The sequence below is a fragment of the Nelumbo lutea genome, chromosome 3, assembly GCF_056320005.1.
Source record: "Nelumbo lutea isolate HS-2025 chromosome 3, American lotus-T2T, whole genome shotgun sequence".
NCBI classification, from domain to species: domain Eukaryota; kingdom Viridiplantae; phylum Streptophyta; class Magnoliopsida; order Proteales; family Nelumbonaceae; genus Nelumbo; species Nelumbo lutea.
In genome coordinates this window covers 13,657,915-13,678,878 of record NC_142686.1, presented here as the reverse complement: position 1 = coordinate 13,678,878, position 20,964 = coordinate 13,657,915, and the positions used below count along the sequence as shown (strand labels likewise).

At 35.4% G+C, this 20,964-nt stretch overlaps 3 protein-coding genes across 16 annotated transcripts; 1 reads left to right on the top strand and 2 right to left on the bottom strand.

The window, feature by feature from the left end:
- The first annotated feature begins 437 nt into the window (after positions 1-437).
- Positions 438-5,525, top strand: LOC148863060 (mitochondrial outer membrane protein porin of 36 kDa-like). The gene is made up of 6 exons (XM_088979167.1): positions 438-581; positions 682-749; positions 1,561-1,671; positions 3,103-3,189; positions 3,907-4,115; positions 4,744-5,525. Exons 1-6 carry the CDS (start codon positions 533-535, stop codon positions 5,048-5,050), a joined length of 831 nt encoding a protein of 276 aa, XP_088835293.1. The 5' UTR covers positions 438-532; the 3' UTR covers positions 5,051-5,525.
- A 432-nt stretch (positions 5,526-5,957) lies between these two features.
- On the bottom strand, positions 5,958-10,174 carry LOC148863059 (hypersensitive-induced reaction 1 protein). 8 transcript variants are annotated; one of them, XM_088979160.1, is made up of 9 exons: positions 10,022-10,142; positions 9,757-9,878; positions 9,233-9,353; positions 8,957-9,041; positions 7,994-8,187; positions 6,956-7,076; positions 6,751-6,842; positions 6,568-6,664; positions 5,958-6,472 (listed from the first exon to the last, which is right to left on the bottom strand). In XM_088979160.1, exons 5-9 carry the CDS (start codon positions 8,180-8,182, stop codon positions 6,111-6,113), a joined length of 861 nt encoding a protein of 286 aa, XP_088835286.1. In that variant the 5' UTR covers positions 8,183-8,187; positions 8,957-9,041; positions 9,233-9,353; positions 9,757-9,878; positions 10,022-10,142; the 3' UTR covers positions 5,958-6,110. The 8 variants fall into 8 exon arrangements, with proteins under 8 accessions (XP_088835286.1, XP_088835285.1, XP_088835289.1 ...); XM_088979159.1 differs by lacking the exon at positions 9,233-9,353 and having other exon boundaries at positions 10,022-10,174; XM_088979163.1 differs by lacking the exon at positions 9,233-9,353 and having other exon boundaries at positions 7,994-8,183; positions 10,022-10,143.
- A 1,591-nt stretch (positions 10,175-11,765) lies between these two features.
- LOC148863058 (hypersensitive-induced response protein-like protein 1) lies at positions 11,766-18,801 on the bottom strand. Of its 7 annotated transcripts, XM_088979156.1 has the most exons (7): positions 18,327-18,432; positions 18,147-18,213; positions 15,259-15,455; positions 14,516-14,636; positions 13,767-13,858; positions 13,550-13,646; positions 11,766-12,428 (listed from the first exon to the last, which is right to left on the bottom strand). In XM_088979156.1, exons 3-7 carry the CDS (start codon positions 15,445-15,447, stop codon positions 12,067-12,069), a joined length of 861 nt encoding a protein of 286 aa, XP_088835282.1. In that variant the 5' UTR covers positions 15,448-15,455; positions 18,147-18,213; positions 18,327-18,432; the 3' UTR covers positions 11,766-12,066. The 7 variants fall into 7 exon arrangements, with proteins under 7 accessions (XP_088835282.1, XP_088835277.1, XP_088835281.1 ...); XM_088979151.1 differs by lacking the exon at positions 18,147-18,213 and having other exon boundaries at positions 18,418-18,801; XM_088979155.1 differs by lacking the exon at positions 18,147-18,213 and having other exon boundaries at positions 18,364-18,460.
- Positions 18,802-20,964: the final 2,163 nt, after the last annotated feature.

Sequence of the window (20,964 nt, the reverse complement as noted above, 5' to 3'; positions counted from 1 at the left end):
CACACAGTCTGAAATCTGAAAGCAGGCGCATCCAGTCGCACATTGGGAGCATCTCCGATTAATTTTGCATACAGGTACGGGAGATATTCTCGATGTGTGGACGGATGCCCAGGTCGACATCCTCGTTTATCCTCCACAAAATTCACACCATCCCTTCCCGATATTTTTAACACTTCTGAATCGAGTTACCGATAAATTAATATCTCCCGAAACTTTGATGAAAACCGAGCCCGTTCACTAGTTATGCGATTTTCTTTTTCTTTTCCTCTTTCTGGTTTCCATTTCCCAAAGTGAAAATCAACGGTCGAAAGAGCGAGTATCTTCAACTCGCTCGATCGGACGGTGTTTACTCTATAGAAAATGTCTTGCAGGCCGGCCTTAGCAAAAAGCCGAACTTAGGGTTTTCCTTTTAATTTCCCCTTTCACTGTCTCTGTCTGTCTCGACCGAGAGGTTTCTCTGCAGCTCTGCCTTCTCCGTCTCTCTTCCCATCTTATTATTCTGGTATTCTTTCTCCCCTTAATCACAGAAAACATGGTGAAGGGTCCTGGTCTCTATTCCGACATCGGCAAAAAGGCCAGAGGTGCGTGTCTCTTCCTTGCATTTCTCATTTAAAATCTCTGCTTCAAGTTCATTTCTTCAATTATTTCATTTCTCATTTTTCTCGTATGTTTTGCTTGTAGATCTTCTTTACAAGGATTACCAGAGCGACCACAAGTTCACACTTACTACCTATACTTCCACTGGAGTCGTGAGTTTCTCTATATGTTTTATCCTTTTAATTTATTCATCTATAATTTATTTTTATTCCTTTTGATTTATGCGGTTGTGTGACTGATCCATGCAAGTTTTCCTCTAATCCAAATGCTTCTGAAAATAAAGATCGTTTTCAGATTAGTAACCTCTAAAGAATTGCAATATTTATGTACATTACTGTTTTTTTTGTATATGGCTTTCCATATGACATTACTACATGCAATGCTTTCTAGGATATGATTTGCTTGTATGCCTGTACCCAAGTCCTGATGTGGTTTTGTAATCTTCAGTCAGTGGATCAATGACGTGGACTACTTCGTATTATTATTTTTGTTGAATTTTTAATCTTTTTACTTGATATATTGTGATGTAAATATTGCAATACACGCTTTTTGGTGTTTCTGCAATGTATGGCAATATCTGTTGTATTTATGAGGCATTTTCTGGCAGGGTTCAAATTGACTTGTAAGCCCTTTCGCAATTGATTCCATAGCACATGTGCTTTTCACTTGGTTAAAAGTTTTAATTGCTGATTTCTCTATGGGATTAGTTCTTGTGTGTGCTTTGTCTACAGAGGGAAAGAATATCTTATTTTGATACTGTTTTTAGGAGATTTATTTGTGTTTCCCATATAACACACAACGTATTCATACAATGATATCGTGGTGTTATGGTCACTGTTTTGTTTTATTGATATGGAGAATAACCCCCTTTATGATGTGCGTCAACTGACCTAAATGTTATCATGTCCATCAACTACATTTTGTTTATGTATTACTGTATTCTTCTTTTTATATTCATTTCAGGCTGTTACTTCAACGGGAATAAAGAAAGGAGAGCTGTTTTTGGCTGATATCAATACTCAGCTGAAGAACAAGAATATCACGACCGACATCAAAGTAGACACCAACTCCAATGTAATCCATTTAAGCACTTCTCCTTTAATAAATCTGTTCTTATTTTGGGCAACTATGTTAAATGTCATTCCTCGTTAACTATCATATCCTGGACCATAGTTTTCAAGGTGTCAGGGTGAGGCTAGGCGACAGGGGGGTACCTAGTCACCTAGGCAATGGATTTTTTTTTTTAGTAAAAACAAGTATTCTAGGGTAGTTCCCTAGGTTCCATATTCATATTTCCTAAATAAATATCCATAATTTTCATTAGAAAAGTATAGAAAATCAACATATTCCAGCATATTCATGAGAAGAAAAAGAAGAAAGAAAAGAAAATTTGAAAAATATAGGGGCTGATCCCCTATTTCTGTTATAGGAAAAGAAGAGAAAATGTGCTGATTGGACAACATTTTATGTTCTTTCTTATTTATTGGTTCAGGTTTTGAAGTCTTTGAGGGTTCAATACAGCATTTAGCAATGCTTGTGTTGATTAAACCCTAACAAATAAGAAAATAACAAAAAGAAATTAGTATATAAACACACTAAATGAATATTTTAGTTTAAAAATCTCTGTTTTATAATTATAACCTTAAAAGTTTGTTACAACACGCTATAGAAAACTGCTTGGTGATTAGGTGAGGCGAGACTCCAAGGGCGCATGCCTAGGCGTCGCCTTGACAACTATGTCCTGGACTCAGATATTGTTCATTATGCTAGAAAAACTTTGGAAGTTGTGGTTATGGATTCCTATTCTGCTTGGCATATTGATGGTTTGTAAGTTTTATAACAGACTAGTAAGAGACTATGTATGAGATGATGCTAACCATCTGGTTTCTACAACCCAATTTCAGTCTTCAGGATTTTGAAGTCTATGTGAATGGTTCATTTTAGTAATTTTTTTGCCTAGTTGGATCTCTTTGATGCCTTCCAACTTCCTGACTCTTTATGCAGGTGTCAAATTTTAAGCATGGACTTGCTAACCCCTTACTGCCTAAAATGAAAATCATGATTATTGGTGTCCATGGCAGAGGAATTTAGGTTGGAGAGATGCTGTAAAGTAAATTTGGGTTTTATTCTTGTGCTAAGAACTTAATTGATTAATTAGAATTAAGAAGTAACATATGAAGCTGAAAACTGGGTTTCTGTGAAAATGAGCTTCTCTCAAAGTTTCTTGTTAAAATTGCTGTTATCCATTCACTATTGTCCAGTGTTCATTTACATCATATGGAAGTGGAAATGTTTCAATGAGGCATTACCACACCAGCATCTCTGATTAAATAAAGTAGTTTATGTTTTTTTACCTTTTTTTAATATCAAAGATGCGAATTATTATAGGCTCTTAGGTTTTGGATGTTACATGCAATATCAAGAAGGGGAGTTGGATTGTAAATATTGATGATAAGTGATCAGTTGGTTGAACTGCCACTTTCTTTTCCTTGATAATGTTTCCAGGTCTTTACAACTATCACTGTTGATGAACCTGCACCCGGACTAAAGACTATATTGAGCTTTAAAGTCCCTGATCAAAGATCTGGCAAGGTGAGGAATTCTTTGTCCTTTATTACTACAGATATTTAAAAATGTCATGTTGTGAGGGGTGTGTGTGTGTGTCTATAACATTTCTATGCATGAGCTATGAGGGATAAATATTTTGGATCCTATAAAAGAAAAAATGGTCACTTGATCAAGAACTATAAAATCATAGGAGCTTTAGAGTCATTTTCATCTTACAGGCCATGTTATTAAAAAGATGTTAGATGTAAGATACTGCCTGAAAATGGTGGGTACTGGTACAAGCCCCATGTACATGGGCACAGTGGGAACACATGCATGCACACAAACACATGAATTTATGTCAGACATTGATATGTTCTCGTGATAATGTCTCACATTAGGAAAGCTTACTAGTATTTAACAGAAGAATGACTAATTGTTAAATAACTCTAATTGTGTTACTGTTGTTTACTTCTGAGATCTGTTTAAAATTTTCTATGAAACACAGCTTTGAGTTTCATAATAGTTCATTTTGACTTTAATGTCATGTAAATAGATTAAGAAAAAAATGCAGAATTCTGTTATTCCTTCACTTTAATGTCATGTAATTATATTATACAAGTTATTAACAAGTTGTAATATTATAATATGCTTTTGTGATTTTTTGTGTCGTATTTCTATCTATGTAGTTCATATTATGATGTTTAGAATTTTTTGAGGCTGCAGTATGATTTACATTTGAAGTTTGTGGTTGTTAAACAGGCAGAACTCCAGTACTTGCATGACTACGCAGGTATCAGTGCTAGCATTGGATTAACTGCAAATCCTATAGTTAACTTCTCGGGTGTGGTTGGAACAAGTGCTGCCTCCGTTGGGACTGATCTTTCCTTTGACACTGCAAGTGGGAACTTTACGAAATTCAATGCTGGGGCTAGCTTATCCAATGCTGATCTCATTGCTTCTTTGACCTTGTGAGCATTTTACTTTGTATTATCTGTCTCTCTTCCTATCTTTATTTTGTTGCTGATTATGAAACTTACACCCGTTTTAAAGCTGGACTAAAAATTGCCATTTTTAGTTAACCCCATACATATATACTGAATGGTGAAACAAGATTCATGTAGCCAACCCCATATAGTCTGAATAAGGCTTTGTATATGAAGGGTTTCATATACAAGCTGGTTTGAGCCCATAGGAAATATAGCCCAAGTACTGAAATTACCCGAGTCCCCTACTTTAAAATGATCATTCCTGGTGTATTTGCCGTGTGATATGAGGAAATTAGGTGTTTACTTCTTTGGACATTGTCAAACTAACCACTAGTTTCCTGTTGCAATGTAGAATTTAGTTGGTATGCCAGATTTTCTTTTGAAAGTCTTCCATTTGGCTGTTCATTTTAAATTTCTGGAATAGATTGGTTTATGGTTCATGCTTTATTGACCAAGAATGTTCTTGGTAGAATGGTAGTGGGTGTTAAACTTCATACATTCCTGCAAACCTTAACATTGAATGGTAGAACTTCTTTTTCCTTGATGATGATGATGATTGGCAATGAAGATATGTTTATTGATGTGATTGATTTGTGATTTGATTTTTCAGGAACGACAAGGGTGATACCCTGACTGCTTCCTATTACCACATCGTGAGCCCCTTGACCCACACGGCAGTTGGTGCAGAGCTGACTCATACATTCTCTAGCAATGACAACACCCTCACCTTTGGTACTCAGCATGCATTGGATCCCTTGACCACCGTTAAGGCTCGGCTGAACAACTATGGAAAGGCTAGTGCACTCATCCAGCATGAGTGGCGGCCCAAGTCACTTTTAACCATATCTGGAGAAGTGGACACACGAGCCATTGAGAAGAGTGCAAAGGTTGGACTGGCTTTGGCTCTCAAGCCCTAAATGAATCAACTGTTTTTTTGCTTCTCGAGGTCGAGGGGAAGAAGGGCTCCCTCCCCACCTTGGTGGAACGCAATAAGTTAGGTAGGACCAGAACAAAGTGGGTCTGTTTTTCATCAACCGACTTTTATTCTATTCCATGGTTTTACTCGGCTTCCTTCTTACTTGGTGCTGTGGGTTGTAAAAATAATTCTAGCCAGTGGCATGAACTGCATAATCTTCATTCACTTTCCACCTTCTCATGTTTCTTTTTGGAAGAATACATACTTGCGCGTAAGCAGGTAGTTTACTTTCGAAAATTGTTTCATTTCAATGAATGCTTCTTTTTCACCCGATTCAAAAAATAATCCCTCCATTGTAAGAAATTTGTTACGTATCGTATCTTCTTGTGAGGTGTGCACTGTGCAATGCATTCCAAATGAGCTTGTGTCGTACCCCAATTGCCAAATCATTTTGAACGAATAGGGAGTTTCAATTTTTCGACCTAGCGATTGTGGTTCCTTGATTCATCATTCCAAACGGCGATCCTATTCCTTCCCCATGGTTCCTTCCTCTGGCACCTCTTTATGTACAAAACCCGCAAGCAATTCTCCCTTCGCCATCAAAATATAGAACAATAAATACTTTAAAGGTTTGAACCAAAAGTGAGAAGAAATAGGAACTAATCCTTCAGCGCGATCAATTGAAACATGGATGAACCATCCGTTTCGAAATGGTTGTTCTGTCATCAGTTGCATTGGTGGAGACATTAGTGGTCGTGAATCGTGATGGTCCGATCTGATAAAACCGCTAAAAGAGAATTTGTTTGAGTTCACACACTATTGTAAACGGACCGGTAAGGTGAATCGGAAGATTCGGGATTGAAACGCGGCAAATAGTATGTTTCTCACAACAAAAGCAATACCAATCATGAAAAGAAAACAAAAACATATTCTATCAAAACCTGGTTACAGTGGACATATATACCAACCTAAATATTTGAAGACCAATGGGCACGACTCCATAAGACCAAGAACAATTATTCAAGACAGTAGTATAAACAATCCGTAAACAAAAGCCCATCTCATTGATGGTGGGAAGACGCCTGCAATAGTCCATCTCTGATCTGGGTGGCAACATCACGAACTGCGCCAGGTCCATGGGGGATGAAAACTGCAGAGGATTTAGAGGCAGCACCAATCTCCTTCATGGTGTCGAAATATTGTGTGACAAGAACCATATCCATAACATCCTTTGCAGTGGTTCCTGGCACATTGATCGAGAATCCCAGCACACTGTCTCTTAGACCATCCACTATTGCCTGACGTTGACGAGCAATACCCAACCCAGATAGGTACTTGGACTCAGCTTCGCCCTCAGCACGTTTGATTTGTATAATTTTCTCTGCCTCTGCCTTTTCATTAGCTGCCACCCTTAACCTAGCAGCTAAAGAAAATAGCGCAAATCAGAAAAAAAAAGATCTTATGGGTGACGGGAGATTCATTCCTGTAAAAGTTTGCAAAAGAGAATCACTTTCTTACCAGCGTTTATTTCGTTCATTGCTCGCTTCACATGCTCATCAGGTTCTATGTCAACAATTAATGTTTGTACGATCTGATACCCATAAGCAGACATAGCCTAGAGAAGGTGGTGGGGGATAGGTTAGTTGAGTTTATACATACACACATACATATATATATACCAGTATGATGTTACGGTGTTACCTTTTCAAGTTCTTCTTCCACAGCCTTTGCAATTTCATTCTTCTGCTCAAAAACATCATCCAGATTGAGCTTTGGTACAGTTGCTCTGATGACTGAAAATGTGTAAACACCAAGACAGGTTCATAACTACCAAATCAAGGGTAACTAGGATCAAATGCAAGTAAATATATATTTATGAATCCAATTTCAAGATTTTGGTTCATACCATCAAAAACATAGGCCTGAATTTGGGTTCTTGTATTGCTTAGTTTGTAGAAAGCATCACTTGCCTTATTAGCCAGGGCACGGTACTGTATAGATGCCACAACATTGACAAATACATTGTCCTGAAGGATGGATGCCAAAAGTAAAGACCAAAAATCTCATTGGGAAGTAAGAGTTAAATTCATATCTTGTTAAAACAATGACAAATTGAAACAATAAGCAGGAAATCAAACATAGTATAAATGTCAGGAAATTGAACATAAAATAAGAAGACCAGAAGGTTGCACCCATGTTACCTAGATTTGCCAAGGACATCAGTGGACATGTTGGAGACTAAATTTTTCCTAATGTTTGAAATCTGACATAATACAACACCAATGTATGCATGGTCTCCTTGTATACATCGTATTCTAGTTTGGAACATTGTAAACTTTTCTTGACATGAAGTATGCATGGTCTCCTTGTATCATGAGTTCCAGCCAAGTAGAAAATAGTACAACGATACTGGTAGTAGATCCTGGTCATATTAGGGAACTAAAGACAAACATGACAGAACCTATCAGACCTAGAGTCATCACAAGATCAATCATCTTAGAGATTCCTAAGGAGGTTGCCCTCTATCCATGCTTTGGAGGGGAGATGGAGAGCACATAACCATAACATGCAAATCAAAAAGCAAAATACTGTGCTCTTAGCTCCGGAAATTTTAGCATGAACATCTAAAAGAATTCTACTTTTTCCTAGACGTAACTCATAAGTAAGCTAAACCAAGTTTGTGGAGTTCAGTAGGTGGGGCTTATAAGCTAGACTATAGAGTGCATGGCCAGCAATTCACAATTTACCTGAGATGGGTGTGGCTTAAAATATGATATGTATCCTTGTATGGATAGTGGGATAAATCACTCTCCATGAAGATCAAATAGAGCTAGCATGTAAAAATGGATCCAAGTTGCAGAGCAGAGCAAAGTTTGGGTAAAATCACATAAAAGAGATCACCGCTTATAATTGAGAGGTATCCAAATTAACAGAATGGACAGACCTTTGTCTTTGTCTCACACTTCACATCCAACTGCTGCAACCGAAGAGAGAGATGTCCAGCTAGCTGACTTCCAAGAAACCAAGGCAAACAATGGCATCCAGGCTCAAGTACTTCTTCAAATTTTCCAAATCTTTCCTTGATAGCTACTGTTGATTGGTCAACTTGTATACAGCAAAAAAGATTACCCATGCTGTCTAGTATGACCAAAATTGTTCATATCAACAATTTAAAAGAAAGTCAGAAAACAATCTAAAGAGATTATTGTCCATGCTTTCTAAAGGAAAAAAAAAAATCCATGTTTTCTATGTTCTGTTCTGATATGCTTAAAAGTATATATTGTGCAGTATTCTACATAGATTGATCATCTATAATAAATGAAAAAGGAAAAATCACAAACAAATGAGAAATACGTTTTAGTAATAGATTCTGGTTTGGTTCAAAAAAAACCATATTCAGGAAAACAGGAAAAAGAACGAAAACAAGAAAAGAACATAAAAATAAATATTAAATAATGCTCATGAAAGGCGATGTCCCCATTATTAGCGTCCAACAAATACTATATGCTACACGCAACACAGTTAGAAGAAGTATCAGCACACAAAGAAAAGGTATTTTGCGGGGTAGAAGCGCCTATAACATTGCAATGATTTCAGGCTACTTTAGGAATTTGTTGGAAATGCACCGAAACCAACACCATCCACTCATTTTTTTTGAGTGAGTGAAGAGTTTCTAAACACAATCTCTTTTATAGGTTGAATTGGGTTCAAAGCTGAACTTCTATCACTATAATTCGAAAACCATTGGTAAGATAGAAACAGCTTTCAACCATAAACTGAAAGGAAAAAAATATAATAAAAGCCATCCAGAGTTTATACCAGGAAACCACCAATCTTCCATGTTTAATTCAAAAAAGCAATAGACATACACCAAATAAGCGGGAAAGCAAGGGACAGAAAAACTTACATGAGCACAATCTATCTCAAGGCTCAACCAACGAAAACAAGGGATCAAGAGAAGAAATAAAAGCCAGGTACTCTGGAAGGACAACCTGAACAAGACAATATATACACCCAAGTGAGAGAAAGAGACGCAAAGAGAGTATGTGTTTTCCCGCCAGTTGAATTAGTTTATTCTACTCGTTCATTTTTTACCATTACTATTTATAACCATTGTTAGTAATACTCGTCTAGAGTTGATTTTCCGATTCTTCCAAATTCCAACAATGAATCAAGTACATACTACGAATGGGTGTCAAAATTAAGTCTGAGCTATTTGAGCTGTTCTCACGACCCCTTTATCTTGCGTTCTTAGCGGAGAGACTAAGGAAGTTTAACTGTAAAATCCCCACCAGAAATCATACCTGAACAATATTTGAAATTACTATATCTTATTTACATAAGAAAAGTCAATAGCATCGTATAAATATACTCTTAAATAATAGAATTATAATATTAAAACAGCACATAATCTATATCGTATACTAGAAGAAAGAAGAAAGAAGCAAGAAACAAGAACAAAAATCCAGAGAGCCCAAGATTCTTTCTCGGATCCGAGGAGGAAGGTTATTGCCGTTTATGATTCGTCAACAAGACATCAAAGGACAAGTACAAAGTCTGGATAGGAAAAATCCTAGAAAAATCAAATTAGTCTGTATGTAATTGCCGTCTTATGGTCCCTCTCGTCAGTCTCAACAAAATCCACAACTACAATTTCAAAGAAAATACATCGAAAATAACGAGAGAGAGAGAGAGAGAGAGATTTACCAGATCCTCCTGGTGGTCGAAAGCAAAAAATCGAGTTTCTTCGTCTTTTCCTTTCACTATTATTGCTGTCTCCACCTTTTACTACTCCCTGTTTTAATTTTCCGTATAGCAAAGCAAAACATCTTCCGGTACACCGGATTACATACAAAAACAGTGGGTAACTGGGAATTAGTAATATATTACGAGGTGTCTGAATCAATCTGAACCGTTGGTAGAAAATGTCAAATCAAGGCTATTAAAAATCACACGATTAAGTAATTCTAACCATCCGATCACTGTAAAGTCTCTCCCTCTCCTTTCATTTTGCTTCCTTTTCTTCCATTCGACGACGGCGGTGGAGTTTGAAAATTAGTAGAAGTTGACGACGATACAAAAACAAAAAGAAATTGCACGGTATATCATTTGATTCGTTGTGATCGACCGTATTCTGGATTATGCGAAATAATTTTAAGAGCCGGGACCACATGGTGATTCAGTTGTCGTAATGTGGAGTTTTTCATTATGTACGAATGAAGTAATAATTAAATTATTATTTGTATCAATATAAACACACTAAGTAGCGTACCGAATATTTCCATCATAATAAATACTTAAAAATTTAATAAATGATTCGGTCACCAAACAGTTTTAAATAACTATTAAAATAAATATTTATATAAATAGTTCTTTTAACAACCACTTATTAATTAAACAGGACCTTATTCCATGATTGTTTATTACAATAACTACTTAAACACTCCAATATACGGACTCTGATGCATTTATGCACATCCATTGACTGGATCCGGATGTATTCCACTTGCAAGTTGCAACCACCAAACATTTGTAGTCTGTATCTATCAAATCAATTCTTAGAAGAAAGAAAAGTAAATAAAATAGTATCCACTAAATGGTAAACCAATTTGTCTTGGATAGAGATCAGGGTGGTTGGCTGCATCTTGGAAAATATCTCGCCGGATAAAGGGTCGTTGTCATTATTGGTTACCACTGAAATAATGGGATTCCAAATTTTCAACTTCTAATATCCAAACTCAATCCTAAATAGTTCATGACATAATATTTCGATACTTGCCTGTCCTTTATCCGATTAGAATTAGGGGTAGAAAAAAATACCAAATAATCAAATTGACAAAAGTGAATCGATCGAAATCAAATAAAAAAATTGGTTAACCAAACCAATTGATTCAGTTTCGGTGGTATTTTTAAAAAACCGAAGATATTGTTTCGATTTCAATTAACCAATATAGAAAATCGGTGGTTAATCAAACTGACCAATACACATATATTTCTATATATTATAAATTAATAAATATGCATTATATATATACATATATATTTATAATATATGATATATGATATTTTATTTATTATTTAAAATATAATATTATATATATATATTTATAACTTTTTATTATAAAAAATAAAAAACTGAAAAACCGACAATTAACCGATATGTTTTGATTCGGTTTCGGTTATTGATTTTCTAAAAAACCAGTACTACTGGTTTGGTTACAAAAAATGCCCCACGGCTCGGTAAGCACCACCTTTATTTGGTTAAGCTAAAGAAGTTAAAAAAAAGTGTTTTGAGCTGTTGGTAAGAGACTAAGTGCTGCTCTTAAAAACATTATCATCTAAATTCTAAAGTGAACGTGCCAACTGGCAAAGTTTGCTGTTAGTAGCGGAGACTTGGGATCAAATCCCGAAATATGTTTGTGCTTTGAAATCACAAATCTTAAAGCTTATCCAAATTTTTTTGAACCATTGAACGGAGAGGAGAAACATTTATTTAGAAACTTAAAAAAAAAAATGATAGTTAGCAATTTTGGAAAATGCTCTTTTATGGCCGTAAGGTTCTAATAGGAAAACAGCTGTGAGATCAACAATGTTGTGAAATGTTTGTCAATCAAGAAACAATACATATGGAAGAGAAAATTTTTGAGATGGATAAATGTAAACACTTAGCTGATAAAAATCTATACTCAAGATAGTTTATAAAAATTGCTTAGATATAGACCCAAAAGACACATAAGTCCATTATTATGAATTAATATGCATAAATTTAAAAGCATACAAGTTAAATATAAAATTGTGTTTAGATACATGTTGTCCAACATCTATGCCCAAATATGAATAGTGTGACAGCTGGGGAATCATAATATGCCACCAATATTTAAATACAAAACAAAGCAAAGCAGAACAGGCAAACACTACTTATCATCTCCTACAATACCAATAAACTATGCACAACAAAAGGAGAAAGAATATGGATTGGAAAGCCTTCGACTAATTTGTACATCACACTCAGATATCCTAGAGCTCGGTTGTGTTTGCCTGAAGGAGGCCATCCCTTATTTGGGTCGCAATATCTCTCACAGCACCGGGTCCATGTGGAATAAAAACAGATGAGGACTTTGATGATGCACCAATTTCCTTCATTGTGTCGAAGTACTGAGTCACTAGCACCATGTCCATCACATCCTTTGCTGTTGTCCCGGGCACATTTGTAGAGAAAGCAAGAACACTATCCCTCAATCCATCCACAATGGCCTGGCGCTGCCGAGCTATGCCAAGCCCTGCCAGGTACTTGGATTCTGCTTCCCCCTCAGCTCTCTTGATCTGCAATATCTTCTCTGCTTCGGCCTTTTCATTTGCTGCCACCCTCAGTCTTGCAGCTATTAACAAATTAAGAGTTATAACCAAAAATCATTTGATACAATCCATGATACAAAGTATTCAACATTTCTATGCTTGTGAACATGAAAGATGCTGGCCATTCACGTGAAACAAGCAAAAGACACTCACTATGTCATTTATGTAGAAGAAAATCCAAAGAATGTTTTTTCTAGCCTAGCATGCATGAAGATTTCATAATTAACATATTTTTTTTATCAGCAAAAGTGATTTTATTAAGAAAAATGATATGAGAATTAGTACAGAAACTGAGTAGCCTCGGCTACCCCATTATCCTTTAAACTAACATATTTACGTTTATTATTGACTCCAGGAGATCTCATGAATAGTTGGTAATAATCTTGTATTGGAACATGCATGAAAGTTGATTTGAGAATAATTGGTATTAATGTGGTTCTCATAAATATCGAACACCATTGACTTGTATGGTCCAGAAGTGAGTATGGACTCTCTAATCATTTAATCCCTTCTATATCTTTCAAATATTTACCAATCAGTTTAATGGAACATAAAAATTGGGAAATGTTGGGCATACATTTTATCCTTCTCTTATGCCTACTTTCCAGCCATGTCAACAGGTTGCGGAAAATATAATGTCAATCTGAGAGGGGATATCTGGATTATGTATATGTATAGTGCTGGTTTCCACATTAGCTCTATCTCCATGTATGAAATGTTTTTCTATAAAAAATAAGCTAAACCTGTGAAACTTACTAGTTTTCTTCCTCTTTCAAATAAAAAAGGTTAAAGCCCCTTCACCATATGGACTCGGAAATTCCACTAAAGTAAATATAGAATGGGAACTTAGGCTCTCCCTGGGTCAGGATTGAAATGGATTTTGGGAGGGAAGAATCGAGAGACTAAGTGAAGAAAACTACTAATTCTGCCATGACTTAAGGGTGGAGCAGAATAAATAAGTAAAAAATGGAGATATTGGGCATTCAATTCTGGGTTTATGTGGATCTTGAAATTCCTAGGGGTTAGTTATTTGAATTTTTCATAATAGAGATGGAAGTAGAATTCAATTCTATTTCCACTCTGGATGTACCTGAAAAGAAAAGATACTTTAAATTCTAGTTATGCAAAGGGCACAAACAATTACCTGCATTTATCTCATTCATTGCTCTCTTCACATGCTCATCTGGCTCGATATCCACAATAAGAGTCTGGACAATCTCATAACCATATGCTGACATGGCCTGTTGCATCCATAAAATAATAGAAAAGAACAAAATAAAACTTGGATGAGCAATGAAGATAGGTCTCAAAGGAAAACCTGTTGAAATTTTAATATATATAATTATACTTTAAAAAATTACCTTCTCGAGCTCCTCTTCAACTGCTTTTCCTATTTCATTCTTCTGCTCAAAGGTGGAATCAAGGTCCAACTTGGGCACACTGGCCCTGATAACTGAAGAACAGTAAGACCGGTAGATTAGTTTCCAATGGATGCTAGTACTCATGAACATGCTAACTAAGACTAATTTTTTAAGTTGACTGGATATAATTGTGTTGTACTAAGAAATGAAGTATGAGTGACAAAAGCAAAAGGATTAACAGACACTGATCAAAAACAACCTTTGAGGTCCAAGAAGTTTAAGTGAAATTAAGTTATTTCAAGATAGTATGATGACATGAAGTCTTTTACAGTCAAGTCTTTGTTATGTGACATACAGATAATGCAGAAAAAGCTGGATGTCAAGAGTCCAGAATGTGCCTATGTCATGTTACTTTTAGACAATGAATATCCTCAGGATCCCCCTTCCCCTAGATCAGGTTTGTGTACCATGCACTAGTGAGAAACTCTGTTAAGTGACTGAAAGATCAATTTTACCTGCTAATCTCAATATAACCACAAGAAGGAAGAAACAAGAGAATGTATTCTCAAGTATCAAAAGATTCAAAATTCTTCTCCCTATCATGTAAATCTCAGCATATCTTCTTCTCCAATTTGTTCAAGTAACATAGCATACAACATGCACTTTCTAAGAATGGATACATAAAGTATAATTGTAGCAACCTAACAATTAAAAATAAAAAAAAAAACCTTAGAATTTTACATTCATACCATCAAAAACATATGCTTGGATCTGCGCTCTGGTATTACTGAGCTTATAGAAAGCATCAGCTGCCTTTTCTGCCAAGGCACGGTATTGAATAGATGCGACCACAGTGACAAAGACATTATCCTTAAAAAAGTGTAATACAATTGATCAGAATCTACAATTGCCCCATTCAAACATAAATGTAGAAATAAAAATTCTTTATTCCGGAACAAGTACATAAAACACATTGGCGGTATTGACAACAAAATAAGTGACATATATAAACTAAAAATGCTCTCTGAGCCATGCCATATATCAGTTTAACTCATATTATCATCATCCAAGTAAAAGATAGTGCATAGAGAACTATGACTGTAGTTATTCTAAAATCATTTTTATCTCAAGTGAGTGCCATTACCCAAGTAAGTAAAGATAATTAGACAGATGCATGCAGGTAAACTTTTGTGATGGCTTCAGTTTATTGTTCTTGCTCCTTCTTGCTGCTATGCTAAATGGAGGTGGATTTTCCATATAATATTTAATGACAGACATGCTAAGGATTCAGAAGAAGATAATTAGTTCACCAATATCTTTCACCTCCCTATTTTCAAGTAGCTTTCTTTGGTTTAGCTTTAATCATTCTTGAAATATTTAATAGATTTGAATCTTGATCAATCAGATAGCATGGTAATAGTGCTTCAGAAACAATACAATAGAAGACAAGAATGTAATCATTTGAGGAAATAGGGGAAACAAAAGCAGATACCTTAGTTTTAGTTTCACAACGAACGTCAAGTTGTTGTACACGCAATGAAAGATGGCCAGCTAATTGGCTTCCTAGAAACCAAGGCAAGCAATGACATCCAGGATCAAGCACATCATCAAACTTCCCAAACGTTTCCCTAATGGCCACTGTTGACTGATCCACTTGAATACAGCAAAGTGCTTGACCCATTTTTATTTCTGCAAGTAGAATGACATCTGAGAAGATCATTTAAGACAAAACAGAAAAACTATCCAAAATGCATCATCAATTAAATTCTTAATTTGTCATATCTCACTGGCAGGAGTCATGTAATTCTCCTGATGGGATGCATCCAAGAAAAAAAATACACATACACTCTACAAATATGCTCCTTCAAAGGTAAATAAACATGTAACATAACAAAAAAAAAAAAAAAATCACTGCAAATCATATCATCTAAATATTGTCCTAGTATGTTCTGTAATTTTTAAATCTGTAGTTGCTTTCATATATTTTAGGACTCATATAGCTAAGTGAGTCTCTGAATCAAAGATGACAGCCATATTTGAGGCATAGGGTACCACCTGTCTAACCTCTTCCACAAAATTCTATTTATCTCACTCAGCAGTTTCAGCTGGGTTTTTTTATCTTGAAAGTTAGATGTCGGATTATTAGACTCATAACTACAAAACTTGAAACTCAATCCATATTTTCTGGTACAAGCTGAACTAAAAGATTAATAACTTGCCTACATACATTTATCCAATTTGAAGTAAAAAAATGGAAAATTGTGAACCAAAAAAGCTTACTAACTGAAAGTTCCAGAAAACATTCCAGCATGGTCCTGGGTGTTACAGTTCTGAGACTAAAGGTGTATTGGACCCATAAATCAAATAAATTCCATTATATAAAGCTCTAAATCATTCAAATGCAGGAATATACTTTTCAATCCGATGGTTATTTGGTGCTGATTGAAATGAACAAAATTCAGATACAGATTTGAACTTTACTAAAATTTTAAACTAAGGTAGAGACAATAGTTTGAAACAATGAGGAACTGCTTGTCTATGGTAGTTTCATTTGAAATGGTTCAGTAAGTTATATTTAGATTGAAAACATCTTAAAAAAAGAAACTGTTCAGATAAAAAGATTACCATCCAAAAGCAACTAGATTTTATAATATCATGTGGTGCCTGTTTAGTTCAATAAAGTTCTATGGCAAGACAGTAAATGTAACCTGGCCCAAGTAGTTAGGATTAAGGCTTTGTTGAATTGAGTTAGGTTGAGAGTACGATTATTTCAAGGCAATAATTTACCAAATGTTGGAAAAAGAAATACAAGCAATGATCTCCTTTTGCCAAGAAAGAAAAAAAAAGTAAGTTGCATCATATAACCATTATTACTCAGGATTACAACTAGCAAACCTCCTTCAGAGAGAAAAAGACAGAGAGTGGGTTGTTCATCACTTACATTGGTAGCAAGTACACAAATATCAATGTAGCAAGCACCTTCAAATGAGGTGATGGAAACTATTGAAGAAAAAATATATTATGGAGGTTTTAAATGATGGGGGTATTTTATAAGGAAAAAAAATAATAGAAATAACTGCACCAAGTAGTTTTTGCTGATGGATTATTACAATGTTAGGATTCCCAACTAGCGAAACAATAATAAGTATAAAGGTAACCGGGAAACACTAGACCAAGTCATAATGGAATTTAATATCAGAAAGTCCAAAATGAGAGAGAAGTTGATATTTAATAAAGATCATACATTAAAGTTATAATAAAAACTATGGTTAGGGCCATGAAACCTGGAGGAGTGGAAACCTAATGATATAGATACAAGTGAGGTAAAAGATATTAGCATAACCATTAACCAATCCATTGACATTAAACCAATTATACCACATAGACTCAGTTTTCTCAAAATTCCCAAGTCATAGATGTCTCTGGTTGACCTTTTGATTGCTATATTCACATGTTGTCCTCAAAGACATCTATCAATGGTGTTAGTTTTAAGACCAATGGACCTTGGATAATAAGCTAAACATATCCATTTCCAACTCTTTTGCTTACAAATTGAAGTTTTCAATGGATAGAGTTGATCTGGAGTGAAAAGGTTAACATTTGGCCAGTACAAGGTCCCTTACCTATCTGATTGACTGGTGAAGTAAACATATGCTCAAACTTCCTCCTGTTCTCAGCATAATATTATGTTACTTACCAGATTGCATCAGCAAGAGGTAGGCAAACCCTTCTAGCCTCGAACATAGAGTTCACAAGAACACAATTACCATCGGGAAAAGCAATTGAGAAAATAGAAAATAGAGTTTTAAGGTTCAAGTAGTATGCTACTATTAACTTTTCAATGATAACAATAAGTTGGAAACAGAGTTTTCCTATTTGGAATAGCTTTCAAAGCTCGTGCCACTAACCGCTTGAAATTTGTTTGATAACATACGATAAGACAGACACATCATGAAATAAACAAATATGAAATACCAACTGAGATCATGACTTCCATGCTACGGTAATCAACCGGGCATTTCACTTCACTTTGTCAGTTGTTTCTGATATTCAATTAAAGAAAGGAAACAATTCATTTACCGAATCTGCACAATTCTAAAATTGTAACTAAAAGCAAAAGTAACATCAAGATATAGAACGAAACAGTCTATCCACATTCCCAAAAATCATTCTGTTTAAAGCAAGGTCCCATAAGATTCTGAAACTTCATCAGCAAAAGTAACTTCCTAGGCAAACAAGAAAGCAACCTGAATTCCAAAATTCAAGCAGTTTCAGAGATGATGCATGATGATACTGCATCTGGCTACCCAAATGGAAATAAAAATGGAAGAAAAGGGGGAGACAGACAAACAAAATTCTCTAAAAGTCATGATACTTAACCATTCTATAAGAAAAAAAAAAAAATCTTATAGCATCTCTTTCGAACGCCTATTCCTGTCTGATTTACCTAACCAAAAATCACCAAAAAGAAATTGAGAAAGATACTTGAAAAAAAATTATAGTCTAATAAAGAACAACGCAAAATTAAGGCGAAACAATAATCTAACTATGGATTTTTACATTGCAGGGAGGAGAATCTACAGTTTTACAACTAAACCTTGCAACGAAATAACAATAATAATCGCGATGAGAAACTATGAAGAATTTTCACCTCTCGATTAAAAGCAGAGGAAGAGTAAGAGGCGTATCATTTCAGGAAGGCGGAAGCTAGCAGTTGATCTGCCTGTAAAAAGGAAAATTAAAATGAAGACAAGACAGTACGAAGCAGAGTTTCCATTTCCGGCCAGGCCGTTCTTTCCGAGCAACAGATGGGTTGACTCCCTGTTTACATTATTTTTGTCGTTTATGTTTTAAGAAAGCAGTGGGCGTGGGCCATGCTATCATTTAGCCTAAAAAATCACATCAGCGTTCTACAGCCGTCCGATATGAACATCTCACCGTGTATTAAAAATATTTCGTCAGACTTTTCATCTACAAATGTTTTCAATATATGGTTGGGATGTGCTGCAGCCTGTAGGGCGCCGATGTGAATTCGCCTGGCCACGTTCATCCGACTACATATTCTCTTATACTTTATATCGCCAATATTTCCAATGTGCCGCTGGTGCTGGAAGAACGTGGCCAGCAATATACTGTAGTTATCTATTCAAATTCTCAAGTCTCTAAAAGGATACTCAGTTCATAGTCTGCAAGCATGGCATCCAGCTCCACAACTGGAATATCTCCTATAAATTAAATAGTTTAGATATGCAGTTGGATGTAGTGTGAACAGAGGTTTTATTACGAGGAGATTCCGATATGTTTGCTATGATAGAAGGGAAAATCTATGATGCGGAAAAGATATGGTATGGGAAATGTTTTGATCAATTAAAACCCAATCATGAATTTTGATAAATAATATCTGATTAGTTATTATGTTTATGATTCTAGTTGATTGGTCAAAAAGTTTTCAGATATCATATCTTTTCCATATGATAGTCGAACCCTTGATAGAAAATAATGAATTTTTAAATATTTTTTTTTGAGAATTTTTTTTTAATTTTTTCTTATCTTTATTCTAAAATGCAGATGTCCATGTTGGATTCCTTATGCTGCTTCTCAACCATTGTAAAGTTTTATGGCTTTTTTGAATTTTCAAAGATACAAAATTAAATAGGGAATTAAAATCTATGATGGAGAAAAGATATGATATGGAAGGGTTTTGACCAATCAAAATTCATCCATGAATTTTGATAAATAACACCTTATTTATTATGACGTTTGTGATTTCAATTTATTGGTCAATTGTTTTTCCCATACCATATATTTTTTCTATGTCATAGTCGAACCCTTTTTTAATCCACTGTGTTGGTATTCTACCATTATTCTGTAGCACATATGGAAATCTCACTATAAGCCTTTTAACTCATTATAAGTTGCTACCATAAGCTTAGATTGAGGAAAATCCTTTAGGTTGTGTTTGTTTTTGGTGCAAAGTTATTATCAATGTAAAAGTACATCAGTTAAAAAGTACATTGATCGGCTTAAAGAGTGAACTGTTGTAAAATGAAAAAGGTATGTTAATGCATGGAAAAAATTATATCGATAAAATCAATGTTATCTTTACCAAGGTTCAAAATATTGATACGCCGGTATGGATGTATCGGATGAATTGATACAGTGTTTCATGCCCTTTTTTTATTTTTTTCGCAACTGGTTCAAGGGAGCCAGTTTAGATCTCCTCTACCCCCTAAACCGGTCAGACCTCCAATAGACCCACTGTAGGGGCTATCAGAGGGGTCCCGGAACAATACGTATCGACCGATACGTGTCAATACTTTGAACCTTGATCTTTACATTGATTTTCAATGTAAAACTTCCACCCAAAATAAATGTGAGCAAAATCGAATCTAAGTGTAAAATTTACCCCGATTCTCATTTACATCGAAAACAAATGCAGCCTTAATCTATCCTCTACGATGGGCTCACATTTCCACTCCCATCATTAATACCTCACTTCCTAGGAGTTGTAGAGTAAATCACTTGTCAGTATGCTGAAAGTTAATTTTGATGCAGCTTTATCCCACTCTCATGGGAGTCTGGATATCCTGCCCACATTTATCGCAGCCACACATGGAGAACACCTCAACCTCTGCATAGTATTATGTAGGGGTGATGTTTCCAATTCACGGGGGTAGTGTGTTGTGGATGGATGTGGGCAGAGTTCTTGTGGGCAGGGTATCCGGATTCCTCTCATGGTTGTCTATGGGAGTGCTTTTGGCTTTTGAAGTTGGTTCTTCCTCCTTTATTTTTGAAGGGGATTGTAAAGATTGTTATTTCTTGTCTATTGGAGATGTCCACCTCTCCTCCTTAGCGCATCAAACCTAAAGCAGATTGCAAAAATGCAAACTACTCTTCTCAAGAATCCCAAACTGCTCAATCATTGGGTTCATCGATTAAAAGTAATTGCGTTGCACACTCTATAGCTAAGCATACTCTACAAATCTCACCTGGGTCTTTAACCTCATCCTTCTTAGACTTTATATTTCATGTTGATTGTAAATCTGACCAGAATTACATGGTTACACAAAGGATTAAAATATTGCACCACATTAAATACTAGGGAAATTCCATATTAGTACCCTTTACTTTGTGCCTTGTGTCACTTTAGTTTGTAAACTTTAAAATGTGTAAACCCAATACCTAAAATTTTAAAACG